Raw genomic sequence first — 27,918 nt, forward strand, 5'->3', positions numbered from 1 at the left:
ATAGAATAGAACCAAGAGATGCACATTTTCATTATGGATGATTGCAAATATTACTTGCATTGGGCAATTTAGTTTTGTATTGGGCCAGTAACCGAAAGCAAGGCACTTAGTCCTAATTGCTCTGGATAAGAGCATCTTAAATTACTCAAATGTAAATGTGCTGTAGCCTAACTTTTGTGTGCAAATAATGTGTGTACACAGTATTTCCAGAACTGATGTAGTGAAATTGAGTATGGTTCAACCTTTGGGGATGCTTGGCTTCCAGGCAGCATGTATTCTCCGGGAAACACCGGTATCGCGTGCAGGTGGCTCATTTCTGCGTCATCGCGTAAACCAGCCAATGAGAGTACAGTATAACAATCCCTCGCGCTTTCAGAGCGCAGTGCAGACTCCGCATGCACGCTCCACATGGCTACAAACTCATGGCCACTTGCTGGGCGCGTGGGTTTGAAGATGAATGAACACGACTAAGGTTAAGGTTAAACCTGCTGTTTTTCTGTGATTCCTAGACTGGCATTTCCAACAATTCACTAGACCTGTTCCACTTGCTGTTTATTGGTGGTGCTCGTCAGTTGCCCGCTAACTAGCGACAAAAAGCAACTACCAAAGGATTGCTATGGTGAGGTCATCTGAGAGATTATTGCAAACTAAGTTATTGTATGTTTCCATTTAGATTTCAAAGTCATGCCAACCACCGAAAACTCTGCAAATGAAACTCCTAATCAGGCAGAGAAAAGTGTCTCCCCGGCAAACAGTGGCAGTGGAACCGCGAATATCTCGGACACTATTGTGCAGGTGGGAGCGACAGTCAAAGCCCCGACACCTTCTGCCAGTTGCCCTGCAATACCCGCCTTCATTTCGAAAGGTACAACGAAAGACCCCGACCCTGCCCAAACCCAGCCACAGAACGCAAATAATGGATCCAGTGCCACCCAGCTTCCGTTGTCCGTGATGCATGTTGCACCTACTACCGCAACCGTGACTTTCGCACCTGTCCAGGCGAGCACTCAACCGGTCACGTCATCCACAACCATAAAGTCAGTCGTGAGCAACCTGCCTCCAACGGTGGTCATGATAACCACGGGACTGAGACCCATTTCTCCAATGGTTGCGGGACCGAGAGTGAGCTCTCCAACGGTGACCATGAGCGCACAGCCACCAGTGCGCATGACCTCTCCTTTGGGACCAGCGGTGACTCGAGTTGCCACCGCGACCCAGGCACCGGGGAAGGCTGCAGTGATAGCCATACCAAGACCAACAACTTTTCAGCAACCAGCTGCATCGATCAGACCCCCACAGACCACGTCTGTCCAGCTTCCAGCCAACTTTCATATCCCGCCAGGTGAGTGCCTGACCAGGCATCACCTGGAACTGATTGAAAGCTAAATGGAGGGAGGTAGTAGTAGTGATATTGGAGAAAAAAAGTGCAAATGAGGTAGTGGATCTTTCTTGAGTCATCTTTCCTCAATTCCTCACAACCACTCAGCTCCTTCTCAAACGTTATTGGAGAAGTTCCAAGTTCCCCCCCCTTGGACCTTCTCCAATGCATTTTGAGGAGGAGAGAGGACACAATGAATCAATGAAAGATTAGCTGGCAAAGTGTGTAGAGGTCGTCTTAAGGGGCACTTTAACATAGACACTGTTCTGTCGACAGGTATGGTGCTCATCCGTAGTGACAGTGGCCAACTGATGCTGGTGTCCCAACAAGCTTTGGCTGCAGCCCAGGGCCTCGCAGCCAGAACTCCTGGCACTGGGACCTCTCCTAGCCCTAGGCCACCAACCACACAGGTGTGTGTGGGGGGTGGCTGTGTGTGTGTGTGTGTGTGTGTGTGAGTGAAACTGTGACAGGTGTCTTATCATACTATGTACCTACCTGGAAGATGAATGTGTGTATTAGGGCTGTAACTGTGTGTGTGTTAGGGCTGTAACTGTGTGTTGGGGCTGTAACTCTGTCTGTGTGTGTGTTAACCTGTGACAGGTGTCTTATCATACAGTGTACCTACCTGGAAGATGAATGTGTGTGTTAGGGCTGTAACTGTGTGTGTGTGTGTGTTAGGGCTGTATCTGTGTGTGTGTGTGTGTGTGTGTTAGGGCTGTAACTGTGTGTGTGTTAGGGCTGTAACTGTGTGTGTGTTAGGGCTGTAACTGTGTGTGTGTTAGGGCTGTAACTGTGTGTGTGTTAGGGCTGTAACTGTGTGTGTTAGGGCTGTAACTGTGTGTGTTAGGGCTGTAACTGTGTGTGTTAGGGCTGTAACTGTGTGTGTGTTAGGGCTGTAACTGTGTGTGTGTGTGTGTGTGTGTGTGTGTGTGCTGTAACTGTGTGTGTGGGATGTAACTGTGTGTGTGTGTGTGTTAGGGCTCTAACTGTGTGTGTGTAGGGCTCTAACTGTGTGTGTTAGGGCTGTAACTGTGTGTGTTAGGGCTCTAACTGTGTGTGTGTAGGGCTCTAACTGTGTGTGTTAGGGCTCTAACTGTGTGTGTGTGTGTGTTAGGGCTCTAACTGTGTGTGTGTGTGTGTGTGTGGGCTGTAACTGTGTGTGTGTGTGTGTGTGTTAGGGCTCTAACTGTGTGTGTGTGTGTGTGTGTGTGTTAGGGCTCTAACTGTGTGTGTGTGTGTGTGTGTTAGGGCTCTAACTGTGTGTGTGTGTGTGTGTGGGCTGTAACTGTGTGTGTTAGGGCTGTAAATGTGTGTGTGTGTGTGTTAGGGCTGTAACTGTGTGTGTGTGTGTGTGTGTTAGGGCTGTAACTGTGTGTGTGTGTGTGTGTGTGTGTGTGTGTGTGTGTGTGTGTTAGGGCTGTAACTGTGTGTGTGTGTGTGTGTTAGGGCTGTAACTGTGTGTGTGTGTGTGTGTGTAACTGTGTGTGTGTGTGTGTTTAGGGCTGTAACTGTGTGTGTGTGTGTGTTAGGGCTGTAACTGTGTGTGTGTGTGTGTGTGTTAGGGCTGTAACTGTGTGTGTGTGTGTGTTAGGGCTGTAACTGTGTGTGTGTGTGTGTGTGGGTTGTAACTGTGTGTGTGTGTGTGTTAGGGCTGTGTGTGTGTGTGTGTGTGTGTGTTAGGGCTGTAACTGTGTGTGTGTGTGTGTGTTAGGGCTGTAACTGTGTGTGTGTGTGTGTGTGTTAGGGCTGTAACTGTGTGTGTGTGTGTGTGTGTGTGTGTGTGTTAGGGCTGTAACTGTGTGTGTGTGTGTGTGTAACTGTGTGTGTGTGTGTGTGTGTGTGTGTGTGTGTGTGTGTGTGTGTGTGTGTTAGGGCTGTAACTGTGTGTGTGTGTGTGTGTGTGTGTGTGTGTTAGGGCTGTAACTGTGTGTGTGTGTGTGTGTGTGTGTGTGTGTGTGTGTTAGGGCTGTAACTGTGTGTGTGTTAGGGCTGTAACTGTGTGTGTGTGTGTGTGTGTGTGTGGGCTGTATGTGTGTGTGTGTGTGTGTGTGTGTGTTAGGGCTGTAACTGTGTGTGTGTGTGTTAGGGCTGTAACTGTGTGTGTGTGTGTGTTAGGGCTGTAAGTGTGTGTGTGTGTGTGTTTAGGGCTGTAACTGTGTGTGTGTGTGTTAGGGCTGTAACTGTGTGTGTGTGTGTTAGGGCTGTAACTGTGTGTGTGTGTGTGTGTGTGTGGGCTGTAACTGTGTGTGTGTGTGTGTGTGAGGGCTGTAACTGTGTGTGTGTGTGTGTGTGTTGTTAGGCTGTAACTGTGTGTGTGTTAGGGCTGTAACTGTGTGTGTGTGTTAGGGCTGTAACTGTGTGTGTGTGTTAGGGGGCTGTAACTGTGTGTGTGTGTTAGGGCTGTAACTGTGTGTGTGTGTGTGTGTGTGTGTGTGTGTGTGTGTGTGTGTGTGTGTGTGTGTTAGGGCTGTAACTGTGTTTGTGTGTGTGTGTGTGTGTGTGTGTGTGTGTGTGTGTTAGGGCTGTAACTGTGTGTGTTAGGGCTGTAACTGTGTGTGTGTGTTAGGGCTGTAACTGTGTGTGTGTGTGTGTGTTAGGGCTGTAACTGTGTGTGTGTGTTAGGGAACTGTGTGTGTGTGTTAGGGCTGTAACTGTGTGTGTGTGTGTGTGTTAGGGCTGTAACTGTGTGTGTGTGTGTGTGTGTTAGGGCTGTGTGTGTGTGTGTGTTAGGGCTGTAACTGTGTGTGTGTGTGTTAGGGCTGTAACTGTGTGTGTGTGTGTTAGGGTTGTAACTGTGTGTGTGTGTGTTAGGGTTGTAACTGTGTGTGTGTGTGTGTTAGGGCTGTAACTGTGTGTGTGTGTTAGGGCTGTAACTGTGTGTGTGTTAGGGCTGTAACTGTGTGTGTGTGTGTGTGTGTGTGTGTGTTAGGGCTGTAACTGTGTGTGTGTGTGTTAGGGCTGTAACTGTGTGTGTGTGTGTTAGGGCTGTAACTGTGTGTGTGTGTGTGTAGGGCTGTAACTGTGTGTGTGTGTTAGGGCTGTATGTGTGTGTGTTAGGTCTGTGTGTGTGTGTGTGTGTGTGTGTGTGTGTTAGGGCTGTAAGTGTGTGTGTGTGTGTGTGTTAGGGCTGTAAGTGTGTGTGTGTGTGTGTTAGGGCTGTGTGTGTGTGTGTGTGTGTGTGTGTGTGAGGGCTGTAACTGTGTGTGTGTGTTAGGGTGTGTGTGTGTGTGTGTGTGTTAGGGCTGTAACTGTGTGTGTGTGTGTGTGTGTGTGTGTGTGTGTGGGCTGTAACTGTGTGTGTGTGTGTGTGTGTGTGTGTGTGTGTGTGTGTGTAGGGCTGTAACTGTGTGTGTGTGTGTGTGTGTAGGGTGTTAGGGCTGTAACTGTGTGTGTGTGTGTTAGGGTGTGTAACTGTGTGTGTGTTAGGGCTGTAACTGTGTGTGTGTGTGTGTGTGTGTGTGTGTTAGGGCTGTAACTGTGTGTGTTAGGGCTGTAACTGTGTGTGTGTGTTAGGGCTGTAACTGTGTGTGTGTGTGTGTGTGTTAGGGCTGTAACTGTGTGTGTGTGTTGTTAGGGAACTGTGTGTGTGTGTTAGGTGTGTGTAACTGTGTGTGTGTGTGTGTGTGTTAGGGCTGTAACTGTGTGTGTGTGTGTGTAGGGTTGTAACTGTGTTTGTGTGTTAGGGCTGTAACTGTGTGTGTGTGTGTGTGTGTGTGTGTTAGGGCTGTAATGTGTGTGTGTGTGTGTTAGGGTTGTAACTGTGTGTGTGTGTGTTAGGGCTGTAACTGTGTGTGTGTGTGTTAGGGTTGTAACTGTGTGTGTGTTAGGGCTGTGCACTGAATTTCCGTCTTACTGTGGATACAGATTCAGCTGTTATGTCATTAAAGGTGTCTGCAGCGACTGTCGTGAGAAAAGCTGAGAATCCAGGTGTGATCAGAGTGCCTCCTCTTCCTAGCCCCCATGTGACCACAGCACAGAGTACACCCATGGTTAAGGTACGCTGGTCTCAACCAATGGTCAAGGTCTGGTTTAGTGTGTTATTTAACTACAGGTATGGTTTGATTTGTGGATAAAGAGTGGTTAATTTAGTGGGGTAACATTGGACATTTCTACGATTTCTATGACTTTTCAGTTACCATTTTCTGTCTGCATGCGTGTTTTGCTCTGCTTCACTCCAGGTCGTAGGGGCTGCTCCGACCCCTCCTGCCGGCCAGATCCAGATCCCCAGGCCTATGATCCGCCCTGTGGCCCCTGTCACAGTCACCCGTTCTCCTGGCCCTCTCATCATCCCAACCAAACCCACCAACACCCCCAGGGCCACACCCCCCACCATCACACCTGTGAGTCAGACTGCTGACTGGGATTGGCTAAAGCTATTGTTTAGCATATCTCTGGGTCATGTTCATTAGGGTGTAATGCTACAGAAAGTTCAAATAGAAATGTATAGTGTAAAAAAAATATATAAAAAAAACAAAGAAATTGCCAGGTATAGGTGGGGAATTTTGTCAGCTCTATTCATTGCATTTCTATTGGCACATTTCACTTACCTGGATACACCCAAGGTTAGTATGTCTTTCTGTTGCTCAGTGTGACCTCTGACGTCTCCCATTTTGCTCTCTGTTCAGGAGGTCCTGGAGAATGTGAAGAAGTGTAAGAACTTCCTAGTGACGCTGATCAAGCTGGCCTCTAGTGGAACCCACTCTGCTGACATGGCCAAGAACGTCCGAGAACTCGTCAAGAGCCTGCTGGTACACACACACACACAGTATAAAATAAATAATACAAATACCCAGCTATAATGTGCACTACCACAGAAGGAGCTGAGTGGTTGTGAGGAATTGAGGAAAGATGACTCAAGAAAGATCCACTACCTCATTTGCACTTTTTTTCTCCAATATCACTACTACTACCTCCCTCCATTTAGCTTTCAATCAGTACCATTCAAAAGTTTGGCGTCAACTAGAAATGTCCTTGTTTTTGAAAGAAAAGCATTTTTTTGTCCATTTAAAATAACATCAAATGTATCAGAAATACAGTGTAGACATTGTTAATGTGGTAAACTTTTGAAAGGTAGTGTATGCTCACATTTCTTGGGAAAATTAAATTATTTTATAATACAATTTGTCAGAAAGTAAAGGTCAAATGAATGTTATGTCCTTAAATAATTTGGGGACTGTGTGCTTAGGGTCATTGTCCTGTTGGAAGGTGAACCGTCAAACCAGTCTGAGGTCCTGAGGGTTTTGGAGCAGGTTTTCATCAAGGATCTCTCTGTACTTTGCTCCGTTCACATCTTTCCCTCGATCCTGACTAGTCTCCCAGTCCCTGCCGCTGAAAAACATCCCCACCGCATGATGCTGCCACCACCATGCTTCACCGTAGGGATAATTTTAGTTTCCTCCAGACGTGACGCTTAGCAATGAGGCCAAAGAGTTCAATCTTGGTTTCATCAGACCAGAGAATATTGTTTTTCATGGTCTGAGTCCTTTAGGTAACTTTTGGCAAACTCCAGTAGGATGTCGTGCCTTTTACTGAGGAGTGGTTTCCATCCGACCACTACCATAAATGCCTGATTGGTAGAGTACTGCAGTTACGGTTGTCCTTCTGGAAGGTTCTCCCATCTCTACAGAAGGAACTCTGAAGCTCTTTCATATGTGGCACTCAGGTTCTTGCTCACCTCCCTGACCAAGGCCCTTCTCCCCCAATTGCTCAGTTTGTTTGGGCGGCCAGCTCTGGGAAGAGTCTTGGTGGTTCCAAACTTCTTTGATTTAAGAATGATGGAGGCAACTGTGTTCTTGGCAACCTTCAATGCTACAGAAATGTTTTGGTACCCTTCCCCAGATCTGTGCCTTGACATAATCCCGTCTCGGAGCTCTAGGGACAATTCCTTCAACTTCATTGCTTGGTTTTTGCTCTGACATGCACTGTCAATTGTGGGACCTTTTTTATATAGACAGGTGTGTGCCTGCCTTTCCAAATGATGTCCAATCAATTGAATTTACCACAGGTGGACTCCAATCAAGTGGTAGAAAAATATCAAGGATGATCAATGGGAACAGAATGCACCTGAGCTCAATTTCTAGTCTCATAGCAAAGGGTCTGAATACTTATGTAAATAAGGTATTTTATTTTTAAATTTACATATACGTTTTCGCTTTGTCATTATTGGGTATTGTGTGTAGATTGATAAGGGAAAACTTTTATTTAATCCATTTTAGAATAAGGTTTTAGCGTAACAAAATGTGGAAAAAGGGAAGGTGTCTTGAGTACTTTCCAAATGCACTGTATTTACCTATTAGAAACTATTTGAATATCAAACTCACAATTATAATTACACAACCACACACTTACCAAAAAAATGGCTAATTGTGATGGTAGACATTTTGAAGAAGCAGAACCAAAAAAGGATTAAGGTGACAACCCCAAATGTGATCTCATTGAAAAGCCCAACATGTCCTCTAAGGTACAACAGGACCTAACTCAGTGGGCTTAGAAATACGGACCAAAAACGACGTACTGGGTCTCAGGAGGATATACTGTAACATTTTAGAGTAAGACTAAAATACATAAACCATGCCTTCCAATAATGAGAAAGTAAAGTGTGCCGTGGCCTTCCTGTGAAGAAAATGTTTAAGTAGAGAGTCAAACCTGTGGCCCAGGATTATAGAGCAAAGAAAAATAGAAGTGAAATTTGAAACACTTATAGGATAACAGCTCAGCATTGTGTACTTAAAATGTAATATGGTCTGTTTGTTAATCGTGAAGTGTGAATGTACAAATATGATATTTAATAGGGGTTTAACCGGGTTGGTAACCAGGGAAAAGCACACTCACATGCTCACACTACTTAAATAATCACACGTTCGAATGCTTTCTCAAACACACTTTTTCCTGTTTCTCTCTTTTCTCCTCCAGGATGGGAGACTTGAACCTGAGGAGTTCACTGACCAACTCTACCGTGAGCTCAAGTCTTCTCCCCAGCCCTACCTGGTACCCTTTCTCAAGGTGATGTGATCAGAGAGAAACACCAACACACAAACTGGACATTCTCTTCCTTATTCATCTCTCTCTCATTCTCTCTGTTCTTCACTCACTCTCTCTTTCCTCTTCACTCCTATCTCCATACCTCCAGAAAAGTCTCCCAGCTGTGCGGCAGCTCACGCCCAACCCACAGCTGTTCATCCAGGAGGTTGACCAACCGAAGCCACAGGCTCCAGCCACCTCCAAGGCCTCGGCCTCCAAAGCCCCGGCTCCCACTGCAGGCCGCACCCCTACCCTCCTCTCCACCAACTCTAGGCCTGCCCACCTCAGCGCTGCTAGTGGCCAGTCAATCAAATCCACCCAGCTAGTAAGCCAGACTCTCAATGATTACCCAAGCATCAGGCAGAGGTTTCTGTCAGGATATAGGTTATCCCTTTTATTCAACACAAATTCCATACATGCCTATCCTACTGATCACACATATACCTATCACACACACGCCAAGCATGATCCCAGGTCAGGGTTCCTATATTCTCCGGTCTATATCCATTCAAAAGTGCTGGGCTTGGCGACTCCAACCCTGTATAATGTACCTGAGGTTTACATAGTAATCCAGTTAAAGTGTAATATAGATATAGAGTCCCTGTTGTGTAGCAGGCAGCTCACTTCTCCAAAGTTCTTCTCTGCACTTTGTCTTCATTCTCTCTCTCCTAACAGCCCTGAGGTTAGGCCTAATTCCGTTAGAGCCTAGGCTGAGGACTAACTAGGTTACAGCTACTGCTCCCAAAATGAGGATTCTCATCAGTTCTCTTCTGCACACAGACAGACTTCCCTCTGCAGACAGACACACACAGCTCTCTCACCTTCAGAGGGAAAACTTGTGGCAATATTTATTCAGATATCCTGTGATGTTGATTACGTAATTAACAGTGTGACGAACAGCTCTGTATGAGTGGATGTAGTTGTGTTTGTTTTGAGTTTTAGGAGCATCACACTTCAATCATTCAATGAACATTCTTCAATCCCTGAGTAGATCATATACATGTCCAGATGGTCTGGTTTGTGAATGGTTTGTGTAATTGTGTTCAAGGCTCAGTCTGAGGTGTGTTTGCCCCACCACAGGTGATCCAGCAGCCTAGAGGTGTGGTGTATAAGCCTGCTGTGACAAACCCCGCCCCGGCCCGTACATACCTGTCTGTTCAGAACAGGAGCCTGGTCAAACCTATGGTCATACAGTCAGGACAGTACTACAACACAGGTAGAACCACACTCACCTGACAGCCTCTCTCTCTCTCTCTCACTCACTCACTCACTCACCACTCACTCCACTCACTCACTCACCACCACCACTCACTCACTCACTCACTCACCACTCACTCACCACTCACCACACACACACACACACACACACACACACACACACACACACACACACACACACACACACACACACACACACACACACACACACACACACACACACACACACACACACACACACACACACACACACACACAGCACCACAACACAGGTCAACCACACGTCAACTGACTAAGGCCTTTTTCTCCTCACTACTTTGTGTTCTCATCTTCCTTGTTGTCCCCCTAGGTGCTGTTGTCAGGCGGACTCCTTTCCTTGTCCCACCGCCTCCAGCCCAGAGACACGCCTTCAAGGACAGTGTTGGTTCTTTCAGGTAACATACATTTGTGACCAGAGCCTGTTGTACTGCACCAGAATGTATGGAGGGTCCAAATACTTTATAGCTATTCACTGAACGCTAATTCACTCTAAGCCAGACCCAAGTTATCTTGTTTGTCTGAGGTAGATTTTTTTCTGTTAACTCTGTTTACTTGCTTACCTCAGGGAGGAGGATGACATCAACGATGTGGCCTCCATGGCTGGGGTCAACGTGAGCGAGGAGAATGCCCGTATCCTAGCAACCAACTCTGGGCTCGTGGGCTCTGTGGAGCGATCCTGTCAGGACAAACCCTTCCTGTCCCCAGCCCTGCTGCTCACACACATCCTCCACACTGGTACCCACAATCCTTCTCTCTACCCACAATCCACCTCGCTGCTACTCTCACACATCCTCTACACCAGTATCCACAATCCTTCTCTTTTCCCACAATCCTCTACTGCTCACACGCATCCTCTACACCGGTACCCAAAATCCTCCTCTACTGCACACACACACATCCTCCACACCGGTACCCACAATCCACCTCTACTGCGCACACACATCCTCCACACTGCTACCCACAATCCTTCTCCACTGCTCACACACATCCTCCACACTGGTAACCAGTAAAACTTCTGTACTCCTTCTGTGCTTTAGATAGGCGTCATGCCTCTGGTCACCTGCAGGGAGCAATGTTGACTAGAAATAGACCTTTCTTAACCTCAGATACAGAAAACAATGAATCTCTCCCTCTCGCCTCAGTGTTTCAGAATTGTAGGAGAAATGAGAATGTAATTAGTGTGGCATAGTGGCGATGTCAAAATGTTCAGAATTAAAGGTTTATATGACTGTAAGGCGTTACAGAGGGTAGTGCGTATGGCCCAGTGTATCACTGAGGCAAAGCTTCCTGCCATACAGGACCTAGATACTAGATGGTGTCAGAGGAAGTCCCAAGTCATAGACTGTTCTCTCTGCTACCGCACGGCATGTGGGACCGGAGCACCAGGTCTAGGTCCAAAAGGCTCATTAACAGCTTCTATCCCCAAGCCATAAGACTGCTGAACAATTAATCAAATGGCCACCCGGGCTCTCTCGCCTTCTCTCTCCATCGTTCTCTCTCTCAGGTGAGAAGTTTGGAGTGTCCGAGGTGGGGTCAGACGTGGTCAGTCTGGTGTCTCACGCCACACAGGAGCGTCTCAGAGACCTGCTGGAGAAAGTCACAGTGGTGGCACAGCATCGCAAGATTGCCCTCAAGGTGTCCTACCCTGGCATCACTATATTATACACACTACAACAGCCCTACTCTGGCATCACTATATTATACACACTACAACAGCCCTACTCTGGCATCACTATATTATACACACTACAACAGCCCTACCCCGGCATCACTATATTATACACACTACAACAGCCCTACCCTGGCATCACTATATTATACACACTACAACAGCCCTACCCCGGCATCGCTATATTATACACACTACAACAGCCCTACCCCGGCATCGCTATATTATACACACTACAACAGCCCTACCCTGGCATCACTATATTATACACACTACAACAGCCCTACTCTGGCATCACTATATTATACACACTACAACAGCCCTACCCCGGCATCACTATATTATACACACTACAACAGCCCTACCCCGGCATCACTATATTATACACACTACAACAGCCCTACCCCGGCATCACTATATTATACACACTACAACAGCCCTACCCCGGCATCACTATATTATACACACTACAACAGCCCTACCCTGGCATCACTATATTATACACACTACAACAGCCCTACCCTGGCATCACTATATTATACACACTACAACAGCCCTACCCCGGCATCACTATATTATACACACTACAACAGCCCTACCCTGGCATCACTATATTATACACACTACAACAGCCCTACCCTGGCATCACTATATTATACACACTACAACAGCCCTACCCCGGCATCGCTATATTATACACACTACAACAGCCCTACCCTGGCATCGCTATATTATACACACTACAACAGCCCTACCCTGGCATCACTATATTATACACACTACAACAGCCCTACCCTGGCATCACTATATTATACACACTACAACAGCCCTACCCCGGCATCACTATATTATACACACTACAACAGCCCTACCCTGGCATCACTATATTATACACACTACAACAGCCCTACCCTGGCATCACTATATTATACACACTACAACAGCCCTACCCCGGCATTACTATATTATACACACTACAACAGCCCTACCCCGGCATCACTATATTATAGACACTACAACAGCCCTACCCTGGCATCACTATATTATACACACTACAACAGCCCTACCCCGGCATCACTATATTATACACACTACAACAGCCCTACCCCGGCATCACTATATTATACACACTACAACAGCCCTACTCTGGCATCACTATATTATACACACTACAACAGCCCTACCCCAGCATCACTATTTTATACACACTACAACAGCCCTACCCCGGCATCACTATATTATACACACTACAACAGCCCTACCCTGGCATCACTATATTATACACACTACAACAGCCCTACCCCGGCATTACTATATTATACACACTACAACAGCCCTACCCTTGCATCACTATATTATACACACTACAACAGCCCTACCCCGGCATCGCTATATTATACACACTACAACAGCCCTACCCTGGCATCACTATATTATACACACTACAACAGCCCTACCCTGGCATCACTATATTATACACACTACAACAGCCCTACCCTGGCATCACTATATTATACACACTACAACAGCCCTACCCTGGCATCGCTATATTATACACACTACAACAGCCCTACCCCGGCATCACTATATTATACACACTACAACAGCCCTACCCCGGCATCACTATATTATACACACTACAACAGCCCTACCCTGGCATCACTATATTATACACACTACAACAGCCCTACCCCGGCATCACTATATTATACACACTACAACAGCCCTACCCCGGCATCACTATATTATACACACTACAACAGCCCTACCCTGGCATCGCTATATTATACACACTACAACAGCCCTACCCTGGCATCACTATATTATACACACTACAACAGCCCTACCCTGGCATCGCTATATTATACACAAGCAATACAACAGGGGTCTCCAACTCTGCTTCTGGAGAGCTACTTGGAGTACAGGCTTTTGTTCCAGCCCAGCAGTAGCACACCCGATTGGAAAGTTCAACTTATCAAGCACTTCTCTCTGCTGGACCGTGATTAGGTGAATCGGGTATGTAAGTGAAGGGCCGGAGTAAAGTCCTGCACACCCAGAAGCTCTCCAGGAGTTTAGAAACCCTGCACTACACCATTATTATCAGTGTGATGCCCTCATAATACACATACTACAACTGTAACAGCATTTCACAACTTGTACTACAGCTCTTGTAGAATCCTCATGGTCTCTCTGTGTAGGAGGACTACAGTCACGTTCAGACCAGTGATGTGCGTTCCCAGCTCCACTTCCTGGAAGAGCTGGAACGTCTGGAGAAGCAGAGGAGAGACGACGAGGAGAGGGAGACACTGCTCCGCGTCGCCAGGGTACATGTTGCAGACTAATGGGGTTTCACTTTTGACAAGGGGTCAAGAAGTTACTCAGACATGATTTTGAGTATTTAGCATTTTGTGGTGAATGTGTGCGAGTGATGGGTGCTACATTATTCATATTAGCTACTGTGTATTAAGTTCTTGGACTGAAAAACAAATATTGACTGTATGATTATAGTATGCTGAGGACATGGCTGCTCATGATTACTTAAGTTGTCTGGTCTAGATGAACCATTGTAGAACCCTGCTGCTTCCAGACGGTCAACACCTGTCTGTTTCTTTTCTGCTTCACAGAGTCGCTGTAACACCGATGACCCAGACCAGCAACTACTGAAACAACGGGCCAAAGAGGTTTGTGTGTTATGTCATTGTGTGTGCGCTTGCTTTACTTGAAATTGCGTCACGTCAGCTTTAACTATTCAATCAGACTGTCATTTCCAAACAGTTTGAGGGAAGCCTGTCCCCAGGGAAGGACAAGTAGAACACACATCAGCTCATTAAGGCTCTGTGCTGTTACTGGTAGCTGCAAAATGAGCTTCATTTTTAGATTCTTTCTCCTCTTCAAAGTTATAGCACAGTGGTGGAGCATTTTCAAAAAGTTTTACCACATCTAACCTAATATATACTTTTTATCAGTAATGTTTGGGAATTCTATAATGCCTGCTATTTCTTAGACTAATTGTTAATTTAGTAAATCAGATTGTGTGTGATGTTTGGCTGAGGGGGTTGTAGGGGCTGAGGCTGTAGCTAGATGAGACAGAGCCAGCGGTAGGGTACTGGTAATAAAGAGGGAGGAGAGACTGAGGTTGTTTTCTCTCCGTTGGTGGATTGCTCACGGCAACCATGTTCCCAGAGGTCTCTCCACGGCAACAGCAGAAATCAACAAAATAGTTTCATTTGCATACCCAGCCTGTGTGGGTGTTCAGACTCACCCTACACACCAACGTGCACACACACACACACACATCCAAGCCCCAGAGAAGGTACAGCTGTAATTGGAGCTAATTTTAATGGAGCCGGTTTCTGGGGCTGGAGTTGAGGCCTGCGGCAGGCACAAAGTGGAATCAAATTAGAACACCTACGGTGTGTGTGTGTGAGGTTGTCTCTATGTGACCTTGACAACATTATACATTAATTGGTTGAGATTTGGCTAGTGTGATTCTTTATTGGCTCACTGTATATCTCACTGTATATCGTTTTATGGAAATTACCCTAGCTTCAGTGTTTCAGTTATTACTTTATGAGCATTCAACCTCCCATCCTACAGAGCAGCGTTTCTTTAACTCTGTCTTTCGACCCCAAGGGGTGCACATTTTTTAGATTAGCACTACATAGCTAACTCAAATATACAAAGATGGATAATGAGTTTGGGGGGGTTTGGGAAACCCTGCTTTATAACACCGCCCCCCTCCCTCTCTCTGTAGCTCCAGCAGTTGGAGCAGGCTCAGCTGCAGCACAGAGAAGCCAACCTCACTGCCCTGGCTGCCATCGGGCCTCGCAGGAAGAGACCACTGGACTCCAATGGAAACCAGGTATGTACAGTATGCGTGTGCGTTATTATACTGAAGAGAGTGGATGGAGGTTCTTGGTTATCAGTGTTTTTATGGTATCTGTGGCAGATTTTCAATCTTTGAAATCAGGTGGGCAGGTGATCTACCAGGTGTGTAAGGGGTGTACCAGGTGGGTAGGGGGTGTACCAGGTGGGTAGGGGGTGTACCAGGTGGGTAGGGGGTGTACCAGGTGGGTAGGGGGTGTACCAGGTGGGTAGGGGATGTACCAGGTGGGTAGGGGATGTACCAGGTGGGTAGGGGATGTGTATATGAGGAACACCTGTGTTAGTGTCACTGATAAGAAACAACATTCAGGGGAGACTAGACCTGTGACGCGAAGGAGCAGACATGCGGAGGACTGTTAGTTTAGGTTAACGTGTCTAATTGAACTGAGTTTATTTAATTCCCTGGCCCTGCAGGCGATGGGTTTAGAGATGAAGCTCTGTAAACTGAACACATTAACCACTGCCTTTGAACTGCGTTACCCAGAGGACCCTGCAGCCTGAGGAGCTTTCCTCTCCTGCCTCCTCTCCCTTTCCTTTGTAGCGCTACAGGGCCTTCCTTTCTGCTCTCTAAGGCATCACCTCTGTGTGCCAGAATTTGAAGGAGAAACGGTGGGGGGAAAAGGGAAGCTGTTTGGCATAATGGTAATGTTGAAAAGTTTAGGATGAAAGCTTTATGTTGGGCCGTTCATCTTTCTTTTTCTCTCTCTCTTTGTTGGGTGTTCACCCCCCCCCACCCTTTCTCTCAGGTGGGGCCAGGTGGCATTATGTCAGTACTACAGAGGGCTGGGGTTCAGAGAGTGACTGGGGTCTCTCTGAGGGACCTACTCTTCTGTCTGGAACAGGACCCTCCTCTACGACACTCTCTCACTCTCTACAAGGGCCTGCTCAGATAGTATCTCTCACACACAAATTATCAGCCCCCCACCGTTTGTGCCAGATTCTGTGTGCCTTACCACTCTTTCAGATGTATATTATATTTATTTTGATATTTTTATTTTGTTGATATTTTTGTTATGTATTTTATTTTCTAACAATTTGTAGCACAGTCAGCAATGTAACTGAATTCTGCTGATTCATGCTGAGAGAGAAAAGATTGTAGTCATTTTTATATTACACTTTTTGAGAAGGGCAACTCTGAGAGAGAAGAGGTCATAACAGTAGAAGTCAGCTCTGTGTTACAGCCTAAAGCAGTGACCCTCTGCCCTTAGTGTGATTCAGAGTGTTCTGTGGTGAGGTCATTGACTCTTCCTTGTTTTTCAGTTTCATGCTAATAATACCATTCTTTACTTTGATGTTTACATGGTTGACCTGATGATTGTAAACCTGTGACAATTTAAAATAAGTTAATAGCAAACCCTAGTTGAGTGTCGTACTGTGTACTTTTACAGTCTATCAGGGATTCTTTGTTTATTTCCACATTACTCACACATTTTCATGAAAATGTTATGCATCATAATTGATACCTTTTTTAGGTTGTCACTTGGAGGGAAAAATAGTGATCCTTCACGGCGTGTGTGGAAATGTGTGTCAGAGTTGTGGATGTGTTTGAGATTCAGTATTCCGCTATCTCTGAATACAGAAGAGAGGAGCTTTAAGGCACAGAACTACCTTTTGGGAATGAAATACAGAGGGTGGAAATAATGAAGTGGATCACAATTCTTTCAGCTGAAAAGGCTGCTGACCAATAACTTAACACTAAGCTAGGCAAACTGACCGTGTGCCAATTAAAGAAGGATCTGATAGTGGAAATGAATGCTGACCCTTAATGTGGAGGTTAGCTACGTAGACCGTTTCATATAACTGTTCCAGTTATAGCAAATGGTTAGGGAGTATTTTAATTCATGTGATTACTGATTGATTAGGTGATTGCTGAATTATTGATCATCGTCGGCAACGTTAACAAGCTCATCATATGTCCCACTGCTTCCTGTTCCTGTCTCAGATCAAAGACAAGCCCCTCCCTCTGACAGCTTGTCAAATCCAGGAAGACAAAGGCACTTTAGTGTACTTAATATTCATGCATTGCTTATACATATTCATGAACTACTTTCTGCTAAACTCTGAAGCAGGTGGAATATTTACCATGCCGCCTAAAATGAATGCAAACCGCTCCCTTAACTTTCCCGTTTCAATTATACGGTGATGGTAGGTTTGTCATCTGATCTGCTAGGCTAACTAAAATGAACATTTAGTGAATAGTTTCCTGAATAATTAATAGACACACACACATGCAGACTTTTTTTTGTATGAAACATGTTTTTACATCCTTTTGGTACATTCGTTTATGAAATCAAATTTCCTTTTGTGTGACAGACAGTTTTGATACAGATCTCAAGTCCTCTGCTGCTCAAATGCTCAGCATAAAACATGCAACAATTCAATCTCTGACAAGACAAATCTCTTTTATCAATGTGATGAATATAAAGTGTAGAAGAACCTCTTCAGAATTCCATTGTCATAAAGATTAAGACTTAACATGTGAAAACCATATTTTTGGTTTATAAAAATTTCCTTAAAAAAAAAAACTTCTATGAGTTCCTCGTAATAACTTTAGCTTCACAGAACCATATATTTTATCTATTTAGTTTAGGCTGGGTTAGATTTCCCAGACACTTGTGCTTTTTAACATTCAGCTGCATATCTTCCATGTTCATTAGTGTCGTCTCTCCATTTCAGAGTTTTGATCATGACCTCATCCCATTCTATGATTATTTACATTATTGTAAGAATCTTAATGAATCCACATACTATTATTATGACACTATAAAACAGAATAATCCTACACAGTAACATGAGTAGTATGATGATAGTGCTAATGTTGCTTCTCTCTATGCTATAGGTCCCTGCTCATGGGGAGAGGGGTCCGTCACTATCTGCGTACCGCCTGGTTAGTGACTTCCATAGTTCATTGCGGTGAGGTCATAGTTCTATTGCTCTCCTTTGGTGTAGGTACAATCACTGTTTCATCATGGCAATACCTATGTCCCCAAAATTCTAAATCAACTATTGGCGTTCCCTTGGAGATGGAGGCGTGGCTTTCTGGTTTCTCCTGACCAATTATCCACTGACCTCTGATCTGACCTGGGTCGGGCTTAGTCCAGTGCTTCCTGTTTGATGCGGATGAGGGTGTGGCCACGCTGTCCGTTGCTACTTCCCTCCCTGCGTAGGACGTACTCGCTGAACTGGGAGGAGTCTACTCCCCCGCCACACGCCCCTGCTATCTTGAATCCTCTCTGTTGCAACCTCTCCAACACCTGTCAATCAAACACACACACATACATTACAGACACCGTACACACACACTTGTGGTCAGAATAACCACTCGGGTAGACACAGACTCAGATCTCAAGTTTTAATCACATTCACAACAATTATTTGGGGTTTGACAAAAAGAGAATAGGCGATGAGTCAGGTAATTGGTGGTCTGATACAGTATGTATGGAAGGTCAGTTGACCGCGGGGCAGAGAAGTGATTTCAGAGAGGGGCTGATTCAGGGTCCAGTCATACAGGACTCCAGTTTGTGGAAGAGAACCAATGTGTGAATATGTGCAAATCTGCTACTAACAATAGCACAGACAGTGCCCATAGGGCCCAAGTTCACTCATCTCTCTCTTTACCAAGACTCAGTCTGACTAAAGAAGAGCCAGCCATCTCACCCTGTCCTTCCCTGACCTAAAAACCAAGTGACAGACAGGCAGATCCTCTCTATCACAACAACTCACACATACAAACACAGACGCAAACCCTTTTTCTAGTGCAATATTATGTGCATCCCAAATGGCACCACATTCCCTATGTAGTGCACTATGGGCCCTAGTTAAAAGTAGTGCACTAAATTGTGAATACGGTGACATTTTGTATGCAGACATTCTCTCTAGCTGCAAGATGGCATTCCATTAGTATACACTGAAGGAGCATCTGTACCTCTATCCTGTCTGCCTCGCTGTCTCGCTCTGTCGCCCTCTCCTCTCTTTGTTTGTTGCAGGCAGTAGGCTAAATTAGAAACCTCTGTCTACCTCCATCCCTCTCTCTCTCTCTGCCTTGAAGGCTCTGCATGGTCAAACCGACATCTGCAGTGGCCGTACAGCATTTACTGTGATGTGGCCTCCGCAAAGATCAGAGCATTCATACTTCTTGTGCTTCACAGAGCAGGCCAGAGCTGTTTTAAAGAAAGTTGTCAAGGAAGTGAGTTTGTGATTATACAGGAACTCCCGCCCCCACCTAGCATCAACCAATAATGTCAGTGCAGTGCTATAAGGAGCTACTCTACATGACAAAAGGTATGTGGACACCTGCTTGTTGATAATCTCATTCCAAAATCATGGCCATTAATATGGAGTTGGTCCCACCTTTGCTGCTTTAACAGCCTCCACTCTTCTGGGAATGATTTCTACTAGATTTTGGAATATTTCTGTGGGGACTCGTTTCCATTCAGCCACGAGCATTAGTGGGGTTAGGCACCGATGCTGGGCGATTAGGCCTGGCTCGCAGTCTGTGTTCCAATTCATCCCAAAGGTGTTCGATGGGGTTGGGGTCAGGACTTTGTGCAGGCCAATCAAGTTCTTCCACACTGATATTGACAAACCATTTCTGTGTGGACCTCGCTTTGTGCACAGGTGCATTGTCATGCTGAAACAGGAAAGAGCCTTCCCCAAACTGTTGCCACAAGTTGGAAGCACAGAATCATCTATAATGTAATTGTATACTGTAGTGTTATGGTTTCCCTTCACTGGAACTAAGGGGCCTAGCCCGAACTATGAAAAACAGCCCCAAACCATTATTCCTCCTCCATCAAACTTTACAGTTGGCACTATGCATTTGGGCAGGTAGCGTTCTCCTGGCATGCACCAAACCCAGATTAATCTTTCGGACTGCCAAATGGTGAAACGTGATTATCACTCCAGAGAATTTTTCAACTGCTCCAGAGTCCAATGGCTGCGAGCTTTACACCACTACAGCCTACTCTTGGTATTGCACATGGTGATCTTAGGCTTGTGTGCGTGCGGCTGCTCGGCCATGGAAACCCATTTCGTAAAGATCCCGATGAACAGTTCTTGTGCTGACGTTCCTTCCAGAGGCAGTTTGGAACTCTGTAGTGAGTGTTGCAACCAGCAGACGCAGTAGCCGATGGCCACGTTTCATATCGAACCAGGATTAGTCTCTCTTTCTCTGGCTGGTCTGGCCCTCAAATCAAATCAAATTGTATTTGTCACATACACATGGTTAGCAGATGTTAATGCGAGTGTAGCGAAATGCTTGTGCTTCTAGTTCCGACAATGCAGTAATAACCAACAAGTAATCTAACTAACAATTCCAAAACTACTGTCTTATACACAGTGTAAGGGGATAAAGAATATGTACATAAGGATATATGAATGAGTGATGGTACAGAGCAGCATAGGCAAGATACGGTAGATGGTATCGAGTACAGTATATACATATGAGATGAGTATGTAAACAAAGTGGCATAGTTAAAGTGGCTAGTGATACCTGTATTACATAAGGATGCATTCGATGATATAGAGTACAGTATATACGTATGCATATGAGATGAATAATGTAGGGTAAGTAACATTATATAAGGTAGCATTGTTTAAAGTGGCTAGTGATATATTTACATCATTTGCCATCAATTCCCATTATTAAAGTGGCTGGAGTTGAGTCAGTGTCAGTGTGTTGGCAGCAGCCACTCAATGTTAGTGGTGGCTGTTTAACAGTCTGATGGCCTTGAGATAGAAGCTGTTTTTCAGTCTCTCGGTCCCAGTTTTGATGCACCTTTACTGACCTCGCCTTCTGGATGATAGCGGGGTGAACAGGCAGTGGCTCGGGTGGTTGTTGTCCTTGATGATCTTTATGGCCTTCCTGTAACATCGGGTGGTGTAGGTGTCCTGGAGGGCAGGTAGTTTGCCCCCGGTGATGCGTTGTGCAGACCTCACTACCCTCTGGAGAGCCTTACGGTTGAGGGCGGAGCAGTTGCCGTACCAGGCGGTGATACAGCCCGCCAGAATGCTCTCGATTTTCGTGACAAGTCGAATTTCTTCAGCCTCCTGAGGTTGAAGAGGCGCTGCTGCGCCTTCTTCACGATGCTGTCTGTGTGAGTGGACCAATTCAGTTTGTCTGTGATGTGTATGCCGAGGAACTTAAAACTTGCTACCCTCTCCACTACTGTTCCATCGATGTGGATAGGGAGGTGTTCCCTCTGCTGTTTCCTGAAGTCCACAATCATCTCCTTAGTTTTGTTGACGTTGAGTGTGAGATTATTTTCCTGACACCACACTCCGAGGGCCCTCACCTCCTCCCTGTAGGCCGTCTCGTCGTTGTTGGTAATCAAGCCTACCTCTAAGGTTATACTATGCTTGTGCCATGGGTACTAATTAGTGGGATGTTACCTATACAGAGTTGAGGTGGGTTAATGTGATGTTATGAGTTGAGGTGACGTTATCTGTTAACTTTGTATTTTGGGTTGTTCTATGCAGTGTAAGGGTAGTGTCTGTCATGTTACCTGTACAGAGTTGAGGTGACAGTATCCGTTGAGTGGGAAGCGTATGACGTGAGTAGAGTCATGATTCCAGCCTGCGTTCAGGGAGTTACACATGACGTCCCCGACCTCTGGAAACACCTCCTCGATCAGTGCCCTGTCCCCACTTAGAGTGATCCTCTCCCCCAGCTCTGGAGCTACACGCACCACCACACACTCACACACACGCCACACCTTCCTGGCCTCGCGCTCACTCCTCCAGCGTTCTAATTCTGCTTGTAGTGGAGATAGCTGGAAGAACCTGGCCTCCTCATAGAGTAGAGAGTACTCCTGTAACACACACACACACAAATGTACACAGACATGCACACACAAACACAATGATCATCAGATTCTTAAAAAGAAAATGTATCCCACAAAGCTTCACACTATATGTTATAAGTGTGCAATTACAGACAAGGTTTTCCAGGCCTGAGTGCAGGGTCAGATAAACTCACTTTGAAGTCATCAGGGACGAGCAGTTTTGCCGTCCGCAGGAAGTTGAGGATGTAGCGGAACATGTGACCGTCTCGGTCTATGAAGTAGTGCTGCTTCAGACTGTCCAACACTATGGGCTCTGTCCCGTTGAACAGACGACCAATCCTGGGGGGAAGGGGATATCATTGAGATCATGATCAGAGTGTACATGTTTGAGGGGATCAGTTTGAGCAAGGCCAAGTGTAGAATTGCTAATCTTGATCACATAATGAGTATGTATTTGGGATGCAAGATCATTTGTAGGTCAGTGATTGCATTCCACTTCAATGTAGTCAATCTTAAACACCCTATGTGTGTGTGCGAGTCTTACCGTGACTCTGGGTACTTGGTCAGTGTCGCCAGGCTGCTGGTGTACATGTGACCTCCTACGTCTATGTGTACAGGGGCGTTGGTTTTGGTGAGCTGGGCGGGGGTGGGGATGCCCCCTATACCCCCTGAGCCCAGCGGAGAGGCAGGGGACTGGGAGACCAGTGGCCGACTGGCCATGCTGCTATTACGGCTATCCTGGGAGAGAAGAAGAAGAAGATAAACATATGTCCAACTGAAATTTGTCACAGGTATTGTGTGTGAACATAGCACACAGTCATTCCCTGAGTGACTAAGTAGAGACAGGACACTAGTAAAGAGTTGTAGACTGGGACTTAATTCATACTCCGTCAAACGTTTTTAGTACAATTAACTCATGATGCACTGAACTACGTGACGCAGAGTGGTTTTTGCCCTTTTCAGTGTCTGTCTGTCAGGGCTAACTAAGGACAGTGGAGTGGGCTGAGTGTTGTTAAAGAAACTCAGAGACAGATATGAGTCTGTCTCCTCCTCTGCTATACAGGTTCCAGGTGAGACAGGTGAGGACATTCCTGTAGAGGAAGGTTTTAAACACCTTACAAATGCTTCAAGTAAATTTTCACTGCTGACAAACTGACAAGCTATAAAGTCTACTGGTCAGCATTCACTGTGGTAAGTGCAGTGAGGGAGAAAGACAGCCATGGCCGAAGGCAGTCTGCCTCTTAAAGCTGAGAAAACGGTAAATAGTGAGATAGATGGATGTATAGCTGATAAAGCAGAAAACAGATGAGCAGAGCTGTTAGTGCTGCAGCAGACATGTGCATGTCTCTAGGGTCACGACAGGCTGGCTCTTCTGAGAGGAACGACGCAAAAACATTAAACTCATTATGATACTGGATATACAGACACGCACATTCACACACACACTCACCCACACAAATACATTTTTTTTTTCATTAGGGGAAAGAGGCTTGAGACAGCCTGTCGTACTATTGTTCATTATAGTGCCTGTGTCTCAGGAAAATGTGAGCTTTAGGCAAATTGGTATAAAATAAGTGTGTGAGTGAGTGAGAGCTTGCACGCTCTGGCACTCCCCCTGCGGGCTCCACTGTGGTGCATGGTGGGTAATTGTGGGCCTGGGGCGCCATCACCCATAGCAACAGACAAAGTCCCAGAGAGAACTCACTCATGTGTCCTCTACTCTGCACTCACAGGCTTGTCCCAAATGGCACCCTAACCTCTATACATACAATGAACTGCTTTTGACCAGTGTCCATAGGGCTCTGGTAAGCAAATTGTGCACTATATAAGGGAATAAGCTGCCATTTGGGACTCTAACACAATGTTCATGACCCCTTTACTAAAGCACCTAGAACACCCAATGACAGAACTCACTCCTAAACAGTACAAACACACACATCTTACTGGTCAATACTTCCACAGTAAATGGAAACTTATGTAAATCAATACATTTATGCATAATCTGTGGATGCTTTGGAGACTAGTAAGGTTATTCTACATTACATTTAGAAGACTGCTGATCAATTAAAAACCTGTGTTGGTGCAGAGTGTGAAACCGTGTTACCTGCGCTGCTACCACGCCAGCTGGTAAAGGAGCGGGCGGCTGACCGTGGGGCTCCGGGGATCGGGTGTCCACGGGCTCGGTACCGTCCACTATGACCACCGGGGACTCTCCGCGTTCCTCGGAACGCACACAGAGCTTCTTAGGTGATGGAGGTCCAGAGACGTCGCCGGGGCAGTGAGAACGAGATTTCCTTGTTCTCTGCGGCTTCAGTTCCACTGCGTCCGTGACCTGTCGGCTATATGGGATCACGAGCTGGAGATAAGACTGTGCGCCACCATTGACCGTTTCCGAGGCAACGTGAAGCGATACTGACTTTGACCCGATACCAGCGATGCTGTTGAGCGTTGCTATGGAGACTGCGCCGATGCAGTGGTTAGTGTAGGTCTTTGAAAGCTTGGCAGCACGCGACAGCATCTGCATCCTCGTGCCCAGCAGGTTTTTACCGATTGCTTTGTTCTCGTACCATGTCATGTCGCTTAAGCAGCAGTGGTCTCGTGGGCGCTGGAAGAACGCTTTGCACAGCGGGTTCCGTTTCGAGACATACTTCACAAAGCTGGCATACGGACAAAACTCCGTGGCCGTCTCATACATGCGCGGCAGAGTATCATCATCCGTGTCTGGTCTTTTTTTAGTCCAGGACGCGGAGCGAGACTTGTGATACGGCCCCAGCGCTTTGAAATAGATAAACTTTCTCCCATCCTCGTCTATGGCTAGCCCGAATGAATCCTCCTCCAGCTCGCGCTGATTCTCTCTCCCCCTCGTGCAGAAATACATGCATGTCTCGAACCACACTTTGTTGAGAAGCCCGAACGGCGTATCGGTGTTAAACACACTAGAGGTGTAGAGTTTTCTCAGGTCCGCCCGCGTAATAGCCTGTTTTTGCACAACGGGACCGGCACCTTGCTCCTCCAGCTTTCTGATGACTGCGGCCAGGGTCAGGTTGGCGCTGCGCAGTTCTGGGTCCTTGGTGAGGTCCAGGGTGCGACAGTAAGGCGGCTCATTCAGGTAGCGGTTCAGAGAACTCCGGATGCTGATGAGAGAGGACTTGCTGTAGAGCTGACCGCTCTTCGATCGCGCCTCCGCGTAGAAGGAGCGCAGGACCGCGCACAGCGCTTCCTTGTCCAGAGTTTCAAAGTCAGGACTTTGGGCTTTCTCACTCAGGTACTCCCGGAAGATCCTGACTGCGTACCTAGTAGCCAGGCGAGTGTTCTCGCTCAGTCTGGAGCGGTCAGACCGCTGCAGGTCTCCCTCCGGATCCGAGTCCAGTCCGGGGATGTGGAAAAGTCTGGGGTCCGCTCCCGGTCCCATCCCGCTGCACTGGTCCGTACTGCCCATACGGACCGCTTCTGTCTCCATAACCGAGCATCTGCCGGGGTCCACACATTCTGCCTCCCACTCCAGCTCGACATCCTCCTCGTACTCCCCCTCCTCCTCGCCGGTGATCTGCACCTCCTGGATCTCATCCTCTTCCGCCTCGTCTCCGCTCCTCTCAGTCTCTGGGCAGCTCATGTGCTCCTCCCGCTCTGTCCCCGCCGTGTCGCTAGAGCAGTCTGCGCTGCCAGGCATTCTCGCCATATTGCAGTCTGTGTAGCAGTCCTCAGGCAGAGCGCATGCGCTATATTGGACCGCAGAGCGAAGAGAGCTTTGTGTTACTGTTTAGTGACCTTCAGCTAGGCACGCGCTCTTAAAGGTGCAGGGAGCGAGCGAGTGGGTAAATCGAGCGCGCTCACAAAAAAGGCTGCAGTATTGGACTGCATATTGGACCACTCACATGCAGCACGAATATGTAACGGTTTCATGTCTCTCTTTAATTGAAGTAACTGCTGCATTTGATAAGTCAATACCTGACACACACACACACACACACACACACACACACACACACACACACAAAACCCTTTCCGTGCACATGACACATGCCAGGGTCAGCGAGGTTTCTTGGGAAAAATGAGAAACTAGGGCTGTCAGAATGATTTTGCTTACCTTTACTTTGGACAAAATCAATATTCTTGTAATGCTTTTTGAATAAAAAAATTTTAAATTACGGCTCAATTTGAGCAAATAAGGCGATTTACTCTGACATTTTTTCATTGTTTGACAGTCCTAATATAAACTCTTTAGTGAACATTCAGGACTTTCCTGGTAGTCATACACTGTACTCTATCTGAGTGCTACATTGCCTTGCAAAACTATTCATCCCCCTTGGCATTTTTCCTATTTTATTGCATTACAACTTGTAATTATATTTTTATTTGGATTTCATGTGATGGACATACACAAAATAGTCTAAATTGGTGAATTGAAATGAAAAAATAACTTGTTTTTAAAAAATAAATCCATAATATTTCAAAAGGAAAAGTGGTGGTGTGTGCATATGTATTCACCCCTTTGCTATGAAGCCCCTAAATAAGATCTGGTGCAACCAATTACCTTCAGAATCCACGTAATTAGTTAAATAAAGTCCACCTGTGTGCAATCTAAGTGTCACACAATCTCAGTACATATACACCTGTTCCGAAAGGCCCCAGAGTCTGCAACACCACTAAGCAAGTGGCACCATGCAGGCCAAGGATCTCTCCAAACAGGTCACGGACAAAGTTGTGGAGAAGTACAGATCCTAGGGTTGGGTTATTAAAAAAAAATCTGAAACTTTGAACATCCCACTGAGCACCATTAAATCCATTGTAAAAAATGGAAAGAATATGGCACCACAACAAATCTGCCAAGAGAGGGCCGCTCACCAAAACTCACGGACCAGGCAAGGAGGGCATTAATCAGAGAGGCAACAAAGAGACCAAAGCTAACCATGAAAGAGCTGAAAAGCTCCACAGCAGAGATTGGAGTATCTGTCCATTGGACCACTTTAAGCCGTACATTCCACAGAGCTGGGCTTTACGGAAGAGTGGCCAGAAAAAAAGCCATTGCTTAAAGAAAAAAATAAGTAAACATGTTTGGTGTTTGCCAAAAGGCATGTGGGAGACTCCCCAAACATATGTAAGAAGGTACTCTGGTAAGATGAGACTAAAATTGAGCTTTTTGGCCATCAAGGAAAATGCTATGTCTGTCACAAACCCAACAGCTCTCATCACCCCGAGAATCTCATCCCCACAGTGAGGCATGGTGGTGGCAGCATCATGCTGTGGGGATTGTTTTCATTGGCAGGGACTGGGTAACTGGTCAGATTTGAAGGAATGGTGGAAGGTGCCAAATACAGGGAAATTCTTGAGGGAAACCTGTTTCAGTCTTCCATAGATTTGAGACTGGGACATCTTCCAGCAGGACAATGACCCTAAGCAGTCTGCTAAAGCAACACTCGAGTGGTTTAAGGGAATCATTTAAATGTCTTGGAATGGCCTAGTCAAAGCCCAGACCTCAATCCAATGGAGAATCTATGGTATGACTTAAAGATTGCTGTACACCAGCAGAACCCATCCAACTTGAAGGAGCTGGAGCAGTTTTTCCATGAAGAATGGGCAAAAATCCCAGTGGCTAGTTGTGCCAAGCTTATAGAGACATACCCCAAGATACTTGCAGCTGTAATTGCTGCAAAAGGTGGCTCTACAATGTATTGACTTTGTGGGGGGTGAATAGTAATGCACGCTCAAGTGTTTTGTGTGTGTGTGTGTCAAAACTGTTCGCTGCTCTGGCCCCCAATGGTGGAACAAACTCCCTCACGACGCCAGGACAGCGGAGTCAATCACCACCTTCCGGAGACACCTGAAACCCCACCTCTTCAAGGAATACCTAGGATAGGGTAAGTAAGGGTAAGTAATCCTTCTCACCCCCCTTCTCCCCCAACAAGATTTAGATGCAAGTGGCTGTT

The 27,918-nt window shown here is 46.2% G+C and overlaps 2 protein-coding genes across 4 annotated transcripts; one reads left to right on the forward strand and one right to left on the reverse strand.

The window, feature by feature from the left end:
• Positions 1-269: 269 nt before the first annotated feature.
• Positions 270-16,568, forward strand: taf4b (TAF4B RNA polymerase II, TATA box binding protein (TBP)-associated factor). 3 transcript variants are annotated; one of them, XM_035785762.2, is made up of 16 exons: positions 270-478; positions 674-1,342; positions 1,655-1,788; positions 5,266-5,373; positions 5,557-5,718; positions 6,004-6,126; positions 8,291-8,380; positions 8,508-8,723; positions 9,479-9,614; positions 9,966-10,050; positions 10,221-10,390; positions 11,160-11,290; positions 13,523-13,648; positions 13,949-14,005; positions 15,079-15,186; positions 15,956-16,568. In XM_035785762.2, the coding sequence occupies exons 2-16, from the start codon at positions 685-687 to the stop codon at positions 16,100-16,102; spliced, it is 2,451 nt and encodes an 816-aa protein (XP_035641655.1). In that variant the 5' UTR covers positions 270-478; positions 674-684; the 3' UTR covers positions 16,103-16,568. The 3 variants fall into 3 exon arrangements, with proteins under 3 accessions (XP_035641655.1, XP_035641645.1, XP_035641637.1); XM_035785752.2 differs by having other exon boundaries at positions 270-472; XM_035785744.2 differs by having other exon boundaries at positions 288-1,342.
• Positions 16,569-16,701: 133 nt separating this feature from the next.
• Positions 16,702-26,006, reverse strand: LOC118393259 (uncharacterized). Its single transcript, XM_035785777.2, has 5 exons — positions 24,096-26,006; positions 22,536-22,729; positions 22,186-22,330; positions 21,713-22,018; positions 16,702-18,463 (listed from the first exon to the last, which is right to left on the reverse strand). Exons 1-5 carry the CDS (start codon positions 25,668-25,670, stop codon positions 18,302-18,304), a joined length of 2,382 nt encoding a protein of 793 aa, XP_035641670.1. The 5' UTR covers positions 25,671-26,006; the 3' UTR covers positions 16,702-18,301.
• Positions 26,007-27,918: the final 1,912 nt, after the last annotated feature.

This window comes from Oncorhynchus keta, chromosome 1, assembly GCF_023373465.1.
Source record: "Oncorhynchus keta strain PuntledgeMale-10-30-2019 chromosome 1, Oket_V2, whole genome shotgun sequence".
NCBI lineage: Eukaryota > Metazoa > Chordata > Actinopteri > Salmoniformes > Salmonidae > Oncorhynchus > Oncorhynchus keta.